Source organism: Curcuma longa, chromosome 14 (genome assembly GCF_044706935.1).
Source record: "Curcuma longa cultivar G26 ecotype Majalengka, Jawa Barat chromosome 14, ITB_CL_G26_1.1, whole genome shotgun sequence".
In the NCBI taxonomy this organism is placed as follows: Eukaryota; Viridiplantae; Streptophyta; class Magnoliopsida; order Zingiberales; family Zingiberaceae; genus Curcuma; species Curcuma longa.
The window spans coordinates 9,957,488-9,973,834 of NC_133874.1; the positions used below are offsets into that span (position 1 = coordinate 9,957,488).

Genomic DNA, 16,347 nt, shown 5'->3' on the forward strand with positions numbered 1-16,347 from the left:
GACTTCTTAAAGCCAAAATCACAATAAAAAATTTATATCATAAGATAGATGGTATGTCTAGAAGGGGTCATGAATAGCCATAAATTTGAAATTCATAACAACTTGAGTACAAGACTTAAATGAGAGAGTTAGTCTAAGTGGTAGAGTTATTTAGCATATGGATTTTGTTGATGAGCTCCCATTGCTCCTCTATTTATAATCTTCCAAAGGCTAAATAAGCTTCACCATCAATTGAAGCGTTGATTTCAAAAACCTTATCTACCATTAGTTACTCTCCAATTGAATCAAGGCCAATTCAACTAACTCAAATTCATTCCAATCGACTCAACAATAGTCGATTGACTCGACTAGATTGTTAGTACCGATGAAATCAAAATATCTCCACAATGGTATGATATTGTCCACTTTGGACTTAAACTCTTATGACTTTGTTCTTGGATTCTCTCCAAAAGGCCCCAAATTCAATAATTATTTAATTAATTATCTAACTTAAACTTTTATTGAAATATCAAAACTCTCATGATACACTAACAAATTCGTCTAAAAGCTTAAAAAAAACCCTACTATATCCTATTGGTCTATTTTGTCTTTATTTGTTCTTTCATCTCTAAGATTTAATCTTTGTTATTTTTTATGCCTTAAGTTTATTCCTTTTATAATTTTTTTATACAGCAATTGTTTGTGTTCTTATTTTTATTTTGATAATAAAATATTTTTACTGTCTAAATAACAAATTTAAATGAATTCAAAGATATCTACACCAAAATAAGCACACTTTTAATATTTTTTTAAAAAATAGATTTTTGACTTTTGTAATTTCAGTAAAAGATGAAATCTAGATTCCAGTGGCCCCACTAATCATAAAACATAAACTTTAAATCCTAAATCCAGAAACTATCACTCCAGTGGTCTCACAAGAAGTAAATTAAGAAGTTACAATTGATCACGATAGGCATTACCTTGACTTCGTTAATATTTAAAAATCTATTCCGTTGTAACTAATTTAACTATGTCGAGCAAAATAAATATGTAGAGCAGATTAGTACCATCGAATGTTAATTAAAAGCTAATTAATTATTTATTATTAAGTCGCTTATTGAGTAAGTGAGATAATTAATTAACGACATGCGGATTGGAAACTAGCGATCGCCGGCGCCGGCGATCCCCTCGGCGACGAATGCGAGCGAGCGGAGGTTGCAGCGGACGATGGTGTCGGCGAAGACGATCGTTTCCTCCTCCGTGTTCCCCGGCGGCACGTCCACCACGTACGACTCCACCACCACTGTCCCGGCCTTCCCGTCGGCGGCGCCGTGGAGCGACGTGGTCGCCCGGTAGTTCCTGAGCCGGTGGTCCCCGCCGACGATCGAGAAGCTCATCACGTGCGTGCCGCTCGTCGTCCAGCGCGTCGAGCCGCTCCGTGCTGCTGCTCGCCGGAAGGCCCGACGCCACCTCCACCTCGCGAACGCTGCCCACGCCGCCGTCGCCCTCCCGCAGCGCGCAACCCCGCACGAACTGCTTGTACTCCTGCGGCCTGTCGAAGCGCCGCACCAGCGACCACACCACCGCCACCGGCGCCGCCACGAACTGCACGTTCACCGACCGGCACTGCCCTGGCCCCTTCCTCCCGCTGTGGTGCCGTCCCACCGCTTCCCGCGTCGCCTCGCTCGACGCCGCCGCCACCACCGAACTCAAAGCCACCGGCATCGACGATGCCACCATGCACGCACCCCCACCTCGCCTTAACTATTTATAGAATAGCTACTTAAAATAGTAATAAACTCCTTTGGATCGTGGCGACCGATCGAAGACTCCACGTCATCGTCGGTTTCCATTTTTTGATGCATTCCCCCGCTACAAAGTACCAAAAATAGATAAAGCGGATCCAGCGGAGCAAGGCGGTGTTTTGTCTTCGGAAATGTAAGGATTTTCCTTTAAAATAATTTACGCATAAAATAAAAATATCTCTTTTTCATAAAAAATATTAAAATAATATATTTGTCATTCTTGAAACATTGTTATTAATCCTAATTGTTATAATATAGAATAAATTATCCTAACTAGAGTCCTGATCTGCCGTGCGACGCATCCCGTGCGACACCTGCGCGATAGCTCCGACCCACCGCCGCTTCCACCGCCGTCGCGCCGCCGCGCCGCCGTTCGATCATCGATGGCCGTCGGACCGGACGCATTGGAAAGCCAGCTCGCCGGCGCTCCGACCGGGGCCGGATTCCGACCGGATTGTGGCCGGAATCCGATTGGAATCCGGTCGGAATCCGGCCAGAAACGCGACAGAACGACCCTTGTCCGATTTCAGTGGAAATCGGCCGGATTCCAGCCAAATCACGGCCGGAGACCGGCCGCGGTCGACGCGCCGGCACCGGGCGCATCGACCGCGGCCGGTCTCCGACCGTGATTCGGCCGGAATCCGGCCGATTTCGGCTGGAATCGGCCATTAGTAGCTGTTGGCCGATTTCGGCCGAAATTCGACCGGATTCCGGCCGAATTTGGCCGGAATACGGCCATAGGACCCGGCGCCGGCGAGTTGCGCATCCATCGCCGCCGGTCCGGTGGCCGGAGATGGCCGGACGGCGGTGAACAGCGGCGGAGAAGCGGCAAACGTCCAAAGAAAAATATTGTGCATTGCGAAAATGGACGGTCGAGATTGATTCGCGCACGGGTGCGCAGGAATCAGTCGCGTGGCAGTATTAAAATATACCATTCAGCATATGGATAAACTTAATATTAATTATCTAAAATATTAAATATTCGCACTTAATCATATATATATATATATATATATTATATTTTGGCATTTAATGAAAAAATATTATATAATATTAAAAGGGTAAGGATAGCTGTGGAATGAAGGGGGAGCAGACCACGCGTGAGGAGTGACGTGGCGTCCGGCGTGGCCAGGGCTGCACGTGTAGGTGCGGTGGGTCGCCAGTCTCCGCACGCGCACCGCCCTGCCTTACTTGGTGGCGCTTGTGAGCGAGATATAGATCCTGTCGTGCGCACGTGCCGCTATCTCTCTCACTCTCACGTGGGCAGGCGCGCGGTTGCTGCGTCATGCCGATTTTCTGATACGGGGGGCGATGGTGACTCTAAACTTACCGCTGTTTGGTTGGCTCCCACGTCAGCACCCTGGTATAGATAGGCTACGTGTCGGTTAGTGCGCGCGACATCCACGATAAAAAGTTTTCCAAATTAATTACGGATATTAGAGTAGTGTAATTTTACAAATATTTTTATTTTTATTTTTTACAATTAAATTATAATTTTAAAATTTAGATTCCATTATAGTATTAAGCATAACAAAATTAATAAAAAATAATGTAAGCGCTCACGAATATATTGAATTATTATCCCACACTTCCGTAAAGGTGCAATATAGTCCCATATCTAAACTACATGGAAAAGATCATGGGGTTAAAAGGATGGAAAGTATCTCCATTGGTATGAGACATTTTGGAAAGAGTCCAAGAACCTTATGACAATATCATATCATTGTGGAGATATTTTGAATGCATCGGTACTAACACTTATCTCACACACTCATGATCAATTATTTTTTTTATTTTAAATTTTTTTTATGCTTAAGTAAAATCTTAAATGGTTTAATTAAAAATAAAAAAATTATATAAAAAACATTGTTTCTATTTTGGACATTCAAAATCTTCTGTTACATTCGATGCATGCACATATAGACGCGTAGTATATCATCACTCTAGTTTCACTAATTATTCAAACACAACATACATGCGCTGCATAAGTTTCGATCTATGGTTGTTTGGGAAAAGTGCATTATCTCTTACCATCATACCATGCTTTTGGGGCTCCTGACTAGCAACACAACATCATCAATTATTTAAACATCACACGCATGCACATTATTAAGAGGGCAAAAATATCCATCTCTTCTGCAAAAAGGTAGAAGCTACCACCTTAGCGGCGTGACCAACTGCGGCCCCACGACCATTTGTCACAGATGGTAAATGGGGCCGAATGGTCGTGGGGCCGATGTAGGAGGGTATTGCCTGGCTTCGTCAGGATTCGAACCCTTGCGCTCCTGACTGCAACACGACATCATCAATTATTCGAACATCACACGCATGCACAGTATTAAAAAAAAAAAAACATCTCTTACCATCAAGATGGGGCAATAATAATAATAATAATAATATTATTATTATTATTATGCACAATTTGATAATGGTTACTTATTTTTGCCTAAACATGGTTCCACATCCAATAAATTCGATTACTTATTTATTATCCTTTTCTATCGTAGCCAACTATAATTTCTCAATTTATCTCCTTATAAATGGTCATAGAACCGATCATGTAGGACCGTTTAGATAGCGGATTCCACTTTTTACAGAAGATTACTTATTTAAAGAAAGGATGACAAAATGCATTTACTTTTTTGGTACGCTCAAATCGGTCTTTATTTAAACTCTAACTCTTAAGCTATGAATTAAACTATCTTGATAAAGCCAAATTAACATTATAAACTTCATGTTATTAAATCGCTACTAACTTCACACATATATTAGTAATACAAATAAAATTCTTTATTAGCTTATGATAGAAATAATGGTTTCCTTTTTTAATTGAAATTAGCAATTAATAATTAACTATGTAATATTTTTGATGGAATTGATGTACTAATGTACTAATGAACTACAATTACATAAACAAATCAACATCATGAGATGAGATTATATTGATCGATGTGATCCCAAAGCTAATTTGTGTGATGCCTAAAAAGCTAAATAGTTATTCCAATTCCAATTGATTTGATACCCTTCCTTCTTTTCCTTTTTGCTTTTGATGGATAATCCAAAATATTCATGGCATATTCACAAAATATTTCTCCAAGTTTTGTTGCGAGCATCTACTTTTTTAAAAGGAATTATACCTTTATTTTTTTTGAAATTAAATGCATCATATTCTTAATGACTTGTTTATGTTTTGAAAAATTTTATGGGATTGAACTAGTCACTTCAGGATTAATCGTGTAAACTGAATATATAGTGTCAACTAAAAAATAGAGTCATGATTGCAATTTAGTTTGAATTATAGCTCAGTAGTGGTTGAGTAAGGGATGCAAACGAATCGAATCTATTCGAATTGAATAATATGAAAATATTGATATTTGAGTTTGAATTCAAGAAAAATATATATGATATTCGAATTCGATTTGAAACTCGAAAATATAAATAATTTTGGCTCAATCTCGATTTGAAATAAAATTCGAGCTCAAAATGATTTTATCTCAAAATACTTTAGCGTTGTTGTAGCAGACTACTAGTAGATGCTACAATGTATTTAAGATGAGTTTATGATTTAAAATTTAGAATTTATATATTGTAGAAACTACTGAATAACTACTGTAACATATAGAACCTATTCAGTAAGCGTTGTAAAGTTATTCAATAGTTGTTATAATAAGTAGAAGTTATTCAATAATTGACGATATATTTAGTTGAGAGTGAATTTAAGATTTATAATTTAGGATTTAGAGTTTCTGAGTTATTATATAAAAAAATTATTTACCAACTTTGTCAAAATTATTTAAATTTCATCGAAATTATTTTAAAATAGTTATAAAAATTATTATGTAACTATTACAATCCTAAATTCACCCTAGATACATTATAATAACTACTAGGTAGTTTCTACACGTTGTAGTAGCTATTCGTAACTTCTACATAATATATATTAAAATTTAAATTTATTATAAATATATTGTAATAGCTACTGAGTAGTTTTTGTCTGCTCCGGGGAGGATGTTCCAAACTGATATGGATCGTCGAGGCTAGTGTTTGACACAATATTCGTAAACGATATTGCTCCACTACGGTGCTAACGGATAGCAGCCGTCTCGGAATAGTAGCACTTCAAATTCTGAGATGGGATGAATGCACAAGGAATGAGGAGAATCGATGAATTCGATGATATTTTCAGCATATGGAGGGATCTAAAATTAAAAGGTTGAATGGCTTTTGGGTGAGAGGATGTGTTCTTTGGGCTAGATCGATCTGAATTGTCCAATATGAAGGGTTGTAATTCTTCACATAGCCCACTTTAATCTCATCCATCAGATCTGAAGGGTTGTGACCCTCAGATCTGAAGTGCAAAGTGCGCCTACAAAGCGCCCATTGCACACGTGCGCGCGTGGCAGGTGGCGAGCTCACAGGTGAGCGCACCTGCTCCCCTTTGAGAAGAAAGCACCTGATCTTTTTGTGTTAACTCCATTAACACAACATCATTAATAAGGAAAGAAAACACATCGAAAATTTCCGACGTGGGACTATTCCCCATGCATTTCTTTATATATAATATTAATTAATAATTAATATTATTTGTACTGACTTTAAACAATTAATTTCTCATTCACCCTTAACCGATTTTGAGCAAATTAATAGTCTAAATTTATCTAGCTAAACGTAGATTTCGATTTTGAAGTCAATTACGACTTTCATCAATTGATGACATTTCAATTTTTTCACAAAATCGTATTGGTCCATTTAGGCCCCACTATCCAACCGTTTTTAGATGTCTATTTGATTAAAAAAAATGTCCATGTGATATTTTTATTAATTTAGAATATCCTTTTTATTTTTATTTTAGTAATTTAGTTGATATAAGGTATCGAGTCTTTCAGGTCAATTAATCTTGGGTGATGTTTTATTTTTGTCCTAGTATAAAAGGCATTTTTGATAAGTTTAACAAGCTATATGTTACAACAGTCTTTTATTTTATTTTATTTTATTTTTTTAAAAAGTTGCCATTTGACGATAATTAACATCTCCTTTTAATTTTTGCCCTAATAGAGAGATAAATCACGTGTTTAAATAGTTCAGTTGGGATCCTTGTTGCAATAAACTCGAAAATTTGGACCGTTTGATTTTAAAATCAACGACCGATTGCTAAACTCCTATACCCTAAATCTTAAATCTTAAACTTTAAATTTTAAATCCTAAATCTTAAATCCTAAACTCTAAATTTTAAATCTTAAATCTTAAATCCTAAAGTAAATTATTCATTCAATGTACCGTCTGAATTTAATCTTAATTTTAAATTTGAACAGTGTAGATTTTCGTCATCAATTTGTGAAGTTATTGTGACAAGCAGTTTTTTTTTTTTTTTTTTTTTTTTTTTTTTTATAAATAGTTAAGTAAGCGCCGACTTGTCTGCTCCGGCGAAGCATCTATGCGCGACGAATCGCGGAGACGGAAGTGGAATCGAATGCGGGCGGGCAGAAGCACGAAGCCCAGATCGATTCCCATCCTCCCCCATCGCCGAATCGATTCCTCCTGCTCTCCGCCATTTAAGCTCGCTGCCGTTGCCTCCGCCCTCCCAGCGGAAGCCCCCCCATGGACGGCGCAGCCTCGATCTCAGCCGTTATTTTCGATCTGGACGGAACCCTTCTCGATACCGGTCTGTGCTTTTTTTGCGCCGCCTCCAATCTTTCTCCGATTTGTGTTGATGTTGATTGCGAAATGGGTCAGAGAGGGCCACGGGAGGGGTTCTGAATGAGTTCTTGGCGAGGTATGGCAAGTCGGTCGATGCCGCCAAGGAGGAGAAGCGGTTGGGGATGATGCACAAGCAGGCGGCCGCCGCGATCGTCCAGGACTACGGGCTGCCGATGACGGCTGAGGAGTACTCTAAGGCGATCATGCCTTTGTATCACGAAAGGTGAAGCTTTGTTGCCTCGAGATTAAATTTGATGTATTATTTTCGCCTCTTCTCTTTAAGAATCCATTTTTCTGTTGCATTCTGTAGTGGCATTAGTTTTCCGCAACTCTTCTTTAGTACCTATTTCAAAGTAAATCCGTTGCATTAAGTGTAGGAGGGGTGGAAAAAAATATTTGTTTTTGTTGTGTTAATTTCACTTTGGCCTCGTCATTATCATTCATCATCATGATCAAGTTTGTCACAACAATCTACAGTTAATTACCTTTGTAAGACTATTTTATTAGTAATTTTCAAATCAACTAAATCATTTTCATTACAAAGTATAATACTCTTTTTAGTTTCACTTATTCTATATATAGAATGTATTTGTCATCTTTGAACAACCTCATCATTATCATTTAGTTGCAAAATTTCATGGAATAACCCCTTCAAAAGAATTGCCCCTAGATTATCCAATTTATATGTATTTTTTGGGACTGGTGTTGTTGCTCGTGTATTATCACAAACTACAGTATGTGCCATCATATAAGAATGTCATGCTAAAGTTATCTTGTGTAACTTCTCTTCTTGATCACTTGAGGATCAAAGAATAGACAAAAAATATGTTTCTAGTGATTTAATCATTCATTTATCCCTTTCATGGGTTTAGGCATGATCAGTTGTAAAAAAAATTCCATTAACTTTTATGCGGCAATATCATCCTAGCATTCAAAGAATTGGAGTACGTATCCATCCATACAAGTAAACTATGAATTTGATAATTCTTTTGTTTTCAGACAGCTAGCTGTGATATGACCATGTTCTGGATTGTATTGAAAATTCTTTACTCTGATATGAGTGTGCTTGTTGATTTATTGAGTTCTTTATTATGTTGTATTTTGTGGGTTTGTTTGCTCTTAGATGGTTACTTTGAAAGATTTTTGTGTTATCTTTGAAAGAGCCAATGCTGAGCAATATCATAATTGTATAATGGTATTATGTGTTATTTAATTTCTATAGGTGGCCATTAGCAAAAGCACTTCCGGGTGTTAATCGCCTTATTGGTCATCTTCGCAAACATGGAATCCCATTGGCACTTGCTTCAAACTCCATGAGGAAACACGTTGAGCTAAAAATTTCCCACCATCAAGGTTCTCAATTTATTTGTGCATTTTACCATGAATTTTCGGTATTATCATGGTATTTTAAGAATTTTTGTATGACTTGTTTTGGAATTTATCTAAGTTAACAAGGTATCTTCATTGTGCCTTAGTAAGAAGATGAGTTTAGTTTACTTCTTCAACAATAACCTTTCAATTTACCATTTTGGGTCTTGTTAGAGGCTTTCCTTTCTCTTTTTCTTTTGTCTCTAACTATCTGCATGTGTATTAACTTTTTTTAATCTTTGATTAAAATGTTTGCTTTGGCTTCTCCAGTGTGCTAGTATTCATAGTACTTAAAATAATATTATTGGGGTAATCTTATAAATCATGAAAAAATCTTATACTTGTCTCATGTTCTTCTTATAATGGATCAATGTCGCCTCCCTACGAGCTTATATTTTTAGCTAGGTGGCTTTTTTGAGGAGGAATTATTCCCAATCAGTTGCTCTAGATACTCCGCCACAACCTATATGGTACTTCATCCTTGTCTAGCATATAGTTTGACATCAACAACCTACCAGGACTTCCCTTACCAAGAGAGTCATCGCCTTTGGACTTCATCTATTGCCCAACATCTAGTTGACCTCGACCTGCTAGGACTTTCATATGCCGAACCTTAGGCCAAGCTTGATTCGCCAAGACTTCAAATGTCTAGAGTTCATTCCTTTAGGACTTCAACCTTGCTTAACATCCAATCGCCCTTGGTCTGACAAGGCTTCTTCGTTGCTAATCATTGAATCCTCCATGATCTGTCTGGACGTCTATCACTTGCCTAACATCCGGTCCACCTTGATTTTTTAGGACTTTCATCACCATCAAACATTTAGTCCTCCACAACCTGTTTGGATTTCCATTAGTCACCTAACATCCGGTACTCCTTGACTCATGGGGACTTTCATTTTTGTCAAGCATTTGATCTTCCACGACTTGCCTAGACTTCCATTACCAACCCCCGTTGAACTTCATCATTGCCAAGTGTCTAGTCTATGTCGACTCCGTTGGTCTTTTCCCTTACCAACTTCTTGTTGGATTCTTTATATCTGCAAACACATGTTGGACTGTAATTGATGTCAAATGTCTAGTCGATCTTGACCCATTTGGATTTTGTCCATTGTCAAGCATTTAGTTAACTTTGACCTACTTGACTCATTCAAACAACATACATATTATTTAAACACATTGCTCAAATAGCGAAACCCTAAACCATGGCCAACTCTTGACCAGGGGTTGGTTGCACCGACATTCTACTTGCGCTTGCTTATACCGTGTGAGTGCACGGTTGCGAATGAAGCTAAATTGGGCTTGCTATGAAGGATCACACATGGTGTGTTATGTGAAATGACAGGCAAAGCTATACGGGCTTGGATTGGGAGTGCACCAAGGATGCGAAGAGATCCATAGAAACATTTATAAGGAAGTCCTTCATCCTTACATATTTACACATGGGCTTTTTGCCCATAACAACTTTTATTCTTTGGAATGAAAAACATTGTAGCTGGGTAGTGTGCACCATATAGAAACTTCAATATTAAATAGTAATAGCAAAAATTTCTAAAACATCAGCATCTACAACTAGTTAGCTGTTGTTTCTTCATGATCTTTTGAACTACTAAACTTCTCTTCAGGATTGGCACAATCATTCTCTGTTATTCTTGGTGGGGATGATGTTAATCATGGAAAACCTTTTCCTGACATGTGAGTGATTTTTTCTTATCATAGATCAAAAACTTCTTTTTTCACATTTCCTTTTTTGTGAATGGCATATTATTGCTATCATTCTACTAATCAGATACCTAGAGGCCGCAAAGAGACTTGGAGTAAATACCTCAAATTGTCTGGTCATTGAAGATTCCCTGTAAGTAGAATTTCATTTTCTCAGTTAAATTTTACAAATTTGCAATTTTTTCTAAGGTTATCTAAATGGTATTTTTACAAGCTGCAAAAATTTTAGAATCATAGTGAGTGTCTTGACGTTTTTTAAGTTGCATAGTAACCTTTTCAAACAATGTTGCATCAATTTGTTGTCCCAGCCAACTTTGCAACTACCGTTATTCTTACTCTGCTGCTATCTTTTGAGTCTAGGCATGGATATCATTTTTCCAATATTATTCTGGATGGATTGTATAGGGAGATGTCCCCATAAGAATGAAGATTTGGCATCTAAAAGTTAGTACTAAATAGTACTCATCGGAACAAATGCTATGGTGATGATTTAGTCTACTTAAGTTGAAACCTATATAGTCTTTGCTTTGCCCTCTCTGATGAGTATACTTTTCTCTTTCTTACACTCTTATTGCTTTCTTGAATTCCTTTTGATTTTGTTGAACATATAAGGAAATTTGACATCCGACATCAAGTGTTTTTCCCTTCTATGTTTAGCAGAAAGAACCTTATTGCTAGTAGTCGAGTTTAAATAGAAAATTATGATGCTTCAATACAGGGTTGGTGTAAAAGCAGCAAAAACTGCTGGAGCAAAGGTAGTCGCTGTGCCATCTCTTCAAGGACAAGATGAATATTATTCCATGACAGATTATATGCTTCATTCCCTTTTGGAGTTTCAGCCTGAGTTATGGGATCTTCCTGCATTTGATGATTGTACATTCTTTTCCATATTCATTAGTTCTTCATATTTGTTAACAAATTCAGCTGGAAAATGTGATGTTACTACTAATTGTTAATGTTTTTTCAGGGGTGCAAAGTGCACTGCCAATTGAATTATTGTTTGTTAGAGGCCTGGATGGAGAGCTAGTTTCTCACGATGGTGTTACTCAAGTTAATGTCACTGCAGGTAAGGAAACTAATGCTTTGCTTGTTAAGTTGTAATGTAAATAATATGATTACATATTTGTACTTCATCATATTTGTGCAATTGTGTACTAAATTCTAGTCTCTAGGTGTGTTTTCAGTTGCTAGTTAAACTGTTTATCGCAGATACTGGTTCATATGAATTAGTTCCTGATCAAGTGTGTGGAGTCTTTTTGGGTTGGGCAAAGCTTGAACTGCATGGAATATATAAGGTTATTGTGAACATGGGATGGGACACCTCGCGTGGGGTTGCTAAGAGAGTAATGGTATGTGTTCATTGGCTAGTTGTTATCAGTTCAATGCAGTAGATGAATTAATTTCATGGTTATGGTTTGATTAAGGTTAAGATCCAATTTTTTTTTAGTTTGCAAAGGTATTCTACATTTTAAGTTTCTTAAAGTTTGTTATTTTTATTCGGTAATAAACCTGTAAACTAGACCCTAGTTTTAGGGGAATTAATTAGAAGACTGACCCTTTATTTGTTTTATAAAAATGACCCTCAAACCTCATGGGGTGCATGAAGGGGAGCCTTGGTGCAATGAGAAAGTTGTTGCCATGTGACTTGGTGGTCACGGGTTCGAATCGCAAAAATAGCCTCTTGCAATGCAAAGAAGATTGCATGCAATAGACCTTTCCCCGAGACCCTATATTGGTAGAAGTTTCGTGCACCGAACTATCCTTTATTTAAGACTCAACTTTCCTGACACGACTTTTGATATCTATCACAGTCTACATTGCTTTATCTAATTCTTGTAGCTCAACTTGATTAATGAATACCTCGAGTCCACCTGATGATTTCTATCAACTCAATGCTCATTGAGTTTTGAATAGCCCAACCATCTTAAATAAAGGCTTTAGTTGGAAGTTTACTAGGAAGAGCATGAGTCCTTATACAGTCTTCACATACTGACCACTAAAAGGTTTACATAATGCATCCAACGTCGTGCCATCAACAAGATTAGTATCAGTTGTAAGTTTTCCATACTTCAACTCTATGATATGCTTAATTTGATGGAAATGGCACAATGGTTCTTGAAGATTGACAATGTAATGGATAGCACTAGAGTAGTATTTGTGTGCATGATGGATTGAAACTATGTTAAAACACAGTTGATTGAAAATTAGCTTAGAGGTTAGGTTTTACAAGTTTATTTCAACTATCGCAAGTTTTCAAGTTATATTATAACTTATGATAACCTATATAACTAAGACTCATGTCATAATAGATACATATAATATAACTTATGTAACTCATATTTCTTATACTTTATTGATATTATTGATTTAATACATTAATTTTAGCTATAATATATATATATATAGTCACATCCTTGTTGATTTACTTGAGAAGGCTCTTATTGTGTTAAGTAGACCTTATTCTAGGTAGTATGATTGGCTACATCAACAACATTTGCATTGAAATTTTATTAAATGACAATTTGATCTGATTTAAAATTAGAAAGTTTAAAATTGGAAGCTTTAGACGAAGAAGTCTTAAAATTTACAATTTTTTTTTTTTATAAAAAATGTAAGATTTTATTTAAAGTTGTCAAAATAAAATAGGGAATTTTATATTTTAGGATGAGTTGTTTGCCAAGTGATAGGGTGTTTAAGGTTATGTTTATTTTTTCAAGAATGAGTCATATTTAAGCCAAAGTGATAGTTTGAAATTTGAGTAATATGGTTGATTATGCCGATAAGTATATTCTATGTTGATATTTGAGCACGCATCGATATGAATCTAAGTCATGTTTATTATTTCTTTAAGATCAATGACTTGAATTTTTTTTTAAAAAAAAAAATTAAAGCCTCTAAGGCCTTCTAGGATGATAAACAAAAATGTTAACCTATTGAATGAAAGCTTATAAGTAATTGTATTTTTCCCTCTAAAGTTTCTTTTCAGAGGAAGATGAATTATGCAATTTGTCTTCTTTGTGCAGAGCCCGCATTTAATCGGCCATGTTGATGGTGCCACAAACGATCGACTGGATCTATTTCTTACTGGATACATCAGGAAAACCCACAACTGGGTACGTGAAAGGAAATAAGAAAATCTATCCTTGTTCCTTTTCCAACTTCACGTTCATGATTTGGTTTTCTTCCTTCAAAATTTCAGACTAATGATTCTGTTTTTTTTGGCTTTGTTTAAAGTCTCCCACACTTATTTAAGTTATTGATTCTAAAGTGTTTGTCCAACCGAACCCTTATAAGTTTATCTTCGCGAAAGCAATCGTGTTTCTTTCGCCTCATCATATTCATTTACTGGAGAACAGAAATTGCTTAGACTTTTAATATTCCCTTGTCTCATCTTCAGGGTCTGAAAGTGTCTGAAGAAGATCTGAAAATCGGTGGCGCTGCACTGGATCTCCCTTTGTTCTACCCACCACAACTGCAGCAGTAGCACCCATTCAATCTTTGATCAGGAAGTATTATGAGACTAAAATTTATGCTGGTTTATACTGAGTTATTTTACTATGACCACCTTAACAGCTTGAAGCAATATATATATATATCGACAATATTCTAGTCAATTACTAATTAAATTGAATTGGGACTAACCTTTTTTTTCTTCAAGTAAAATGGAAGATTGAAGAGGCCTGCTATTTCTTCTGTGATTTTGTTTGTTTGTTTGTATGTTCTGATTTATTCATGGAGTTCTAAGAAGTTGATATGCTTGTTTCTCTTCTCAGTTATATTATGTTTGTTTCTCCCAGGTATGGTTGCTAATCCAATTAAGAGTTTAATTTTATTGAAAGGTTTTCGGAATTGTTAATTTTTGTAATTAGTTGGGAGTTTTTTAAAAATAATTTAGTTCTTAAGAAAAGTATGTTATATAAAATTCTCAATCATTTTTATTTTTTGATATTAATAATTTTTTTATCTAATATTAATATTATTATATTTTAATATGATGAAATATATATATCATATAAATTATATATTTTATGTTTGATGATAGTTTTACTATATATATATAATTTTATTAATAAATAAATAATATTCCTTGTTAAATTTATTATTAGATATATGTAATTTTAATTTTACCCTTTAAATTATATTTCTGAAAATCAATTATTAATTTTGCAACTAATTCTTAATTTGTTTTAATTGAATTTTCTGTTAAGTATATAATTAATTAAATATGATAATTAATCACCAACTAAGTCCAATTAACTGTCTATATTCTATTTAATTCTTTTAAAATAAAGTTGTGAGTTAAAAGTTTTTCCTTTTCCGATACAAACTTTTTATATCAAAAAATTTATTATATTTTAATGGCTTATTCAATTTTTATGCATTTTTTCTTCTCCTATTTAATTATTTTCTTCTCTTTCCATTATAATTGATTCATCTTTTATAAGTTGTTCAATTTTGAATTTTTTTAATAAAGTTGAAAAAACTATACCATTTACATTTTCGACTAGAGAGCCCTAAAATAAAAGATAAACTATTTAGTTATTATCTATTTTAATAAATTTATATTGTTATTTTGATAATATTTTTATTCTTTTATATTGTTATTTTAATAAAAATCTAGTCAAACTATTTCTTTAGCAATATTTGAATTGATATTTTAAAATTTTTTATTAAATGTGATATATCGTTTGCATTTATAGTATAAAAATATTAACTATAATCTTTTAGAGCGACTAGAGGGGTAAATAGGTGCTCATCTTCTTTTAACTTTTTAAATCATTTGTAGTTGTCTAAATTATTAGTAAACAGTGAAAAATAAAATATATAATAAATAAAAATAAACATAATCAAATGACACTTAATTTTTTACTTTGTTTAAATCTCATATTTCTATTGAATTGCTTTTCTTTTTCTAGAGCATCTTTCAAGGGAGAAATACAACAATAATACCTCTTAGATAGTTTTAAAATATTTAATCATCTTTGACTTACGTAAATTTTACACTTATCTAAAATTCACTCTTAAAAATATTTACACCTATTAAACATCTAATCACTTTTGACCTATCTGAGCTTCACACCTATTTAAAATTCACTCCTCTAGTATTTCACATCTATCAAGAATCCAAGTACCTTTGACTTAATTATACTTTTCTTTTGCAAAGGTGGAATCCGCCACCTTATTCATTAATTAAGTGTCCGATTAATTTTTATCCATTTGAACTTCCAAATGTTAATATAGTTGAACTTTTAATAATCTCCTTGATTTATTTGAATTTTTATAATTATATTACTTAAATATTAAAATTCTAGTTGGAGTATGATTAATTTTGATTAAGATTTTATACTATAAAAATATGAATATGGCTATTGCAATTAACTAATTTTAAGGTTTTGTTTAAGTTATAAATAGATTTTACAAATAAAATGAATGAAGAACTAAATTTTTATGAAGAAAGAATAATTAAAAGAATAAATAAATAAAGATAATAATCATATTATTTTTTAATGTAAACAAATGGACAGTGAAAGGATTTAATTAACGCCATGAGTTTCAATTAGGATTATAAATAAATTAAATGTTCATAGCATTCAGTAGGAATTATTTTTATTTATTATATATATATATATATATATATATATATATATATATATATATATTGTAATATTAAGCTCCTTAAACAATCAAATAAATTTAAAATATAAAATTTCAAATAATAAAAAGTGTGAATTAAGAGATGGATAATATCTAATTCAAATCAAATTTAAATAAGTTCAAA

The 16,347-nt window shown here is 34.5% G+C and overlaps 1 protein-coding gene and 1 pseudogene across 1 annotated transcript; one reads left to right on the forward strand and one right to left on the reverse strand.

The window, feature by feature from the left end:
• Positions 1 to 1,131: 1,131 nt before the first annotated feature.
• On the reverse strand, positions 1,132 to 1,704 carry LOC141845223 (abscisic acid receptor PYL11-like; annotated as a pseudogene).
• A 5,533-nt stretch (positions 1,705 to 7,237) lies between these two features.
• LOC141845531 (bifunctional riboflavin kinase/FMN phosphatase-like) lies at positions 7,238 to 14,199 on the forward strand. Its single transcript, XM_074733592.1, has 10 exons — positions 7,238 to 7,446; positions 7,518 to 7,704; positions 8,704 to 8,834; positions 10,472 to 10,541; positions 10,636 to 10,701; positions 11,287 to 11,441; positions 11,536 to 11,634; positions 11,778 to 11,917; positions 13,592 to 13,681; positions 13,966 to 14,199. Exons 1-10 carry the CDS (start codon positions 7,383 to 7,385, stop codon positions 14,050 to 14,052), a joined length of 1,089 nt encoding a protein of 362 aa, XP_074589693.1. The 5' UTR covers positions 7,238 to 7,382; the 3' UTR covers positions 14,053 to 14,199.
• Positions 14,200 to 16,347: the final 2,148 nt, after the last annotated feature.

What these genes read in the sequence shown, in the direction of transcription:
- LOC141845531 (XM_074733592.1), top strand. Translation starts at nt 7,383, where the DNA reads ATGGACGGCGCAGCCTCGATCTCAGCCGTTATTTTCGATCTGGACGGA. An exon ending in CGGAACCCTTCTCGATACCG is followed by an intron (nt 7,447 to 7,517) that starts GTCTGTGCTTTT and finishes GAAATGGGTCAG; the next exon opens with AGAGGGCCACGGGAGGGGTT. An exon ending in TCAGGAAAACCCACAACTGG is followed by an intron (nt 13,682 to 13,965) that starts GTACGTGAAAGG and finishes TCTCATCTTCAG; the next exon opens with GGTCTGAAAGTGTCTGAAGA.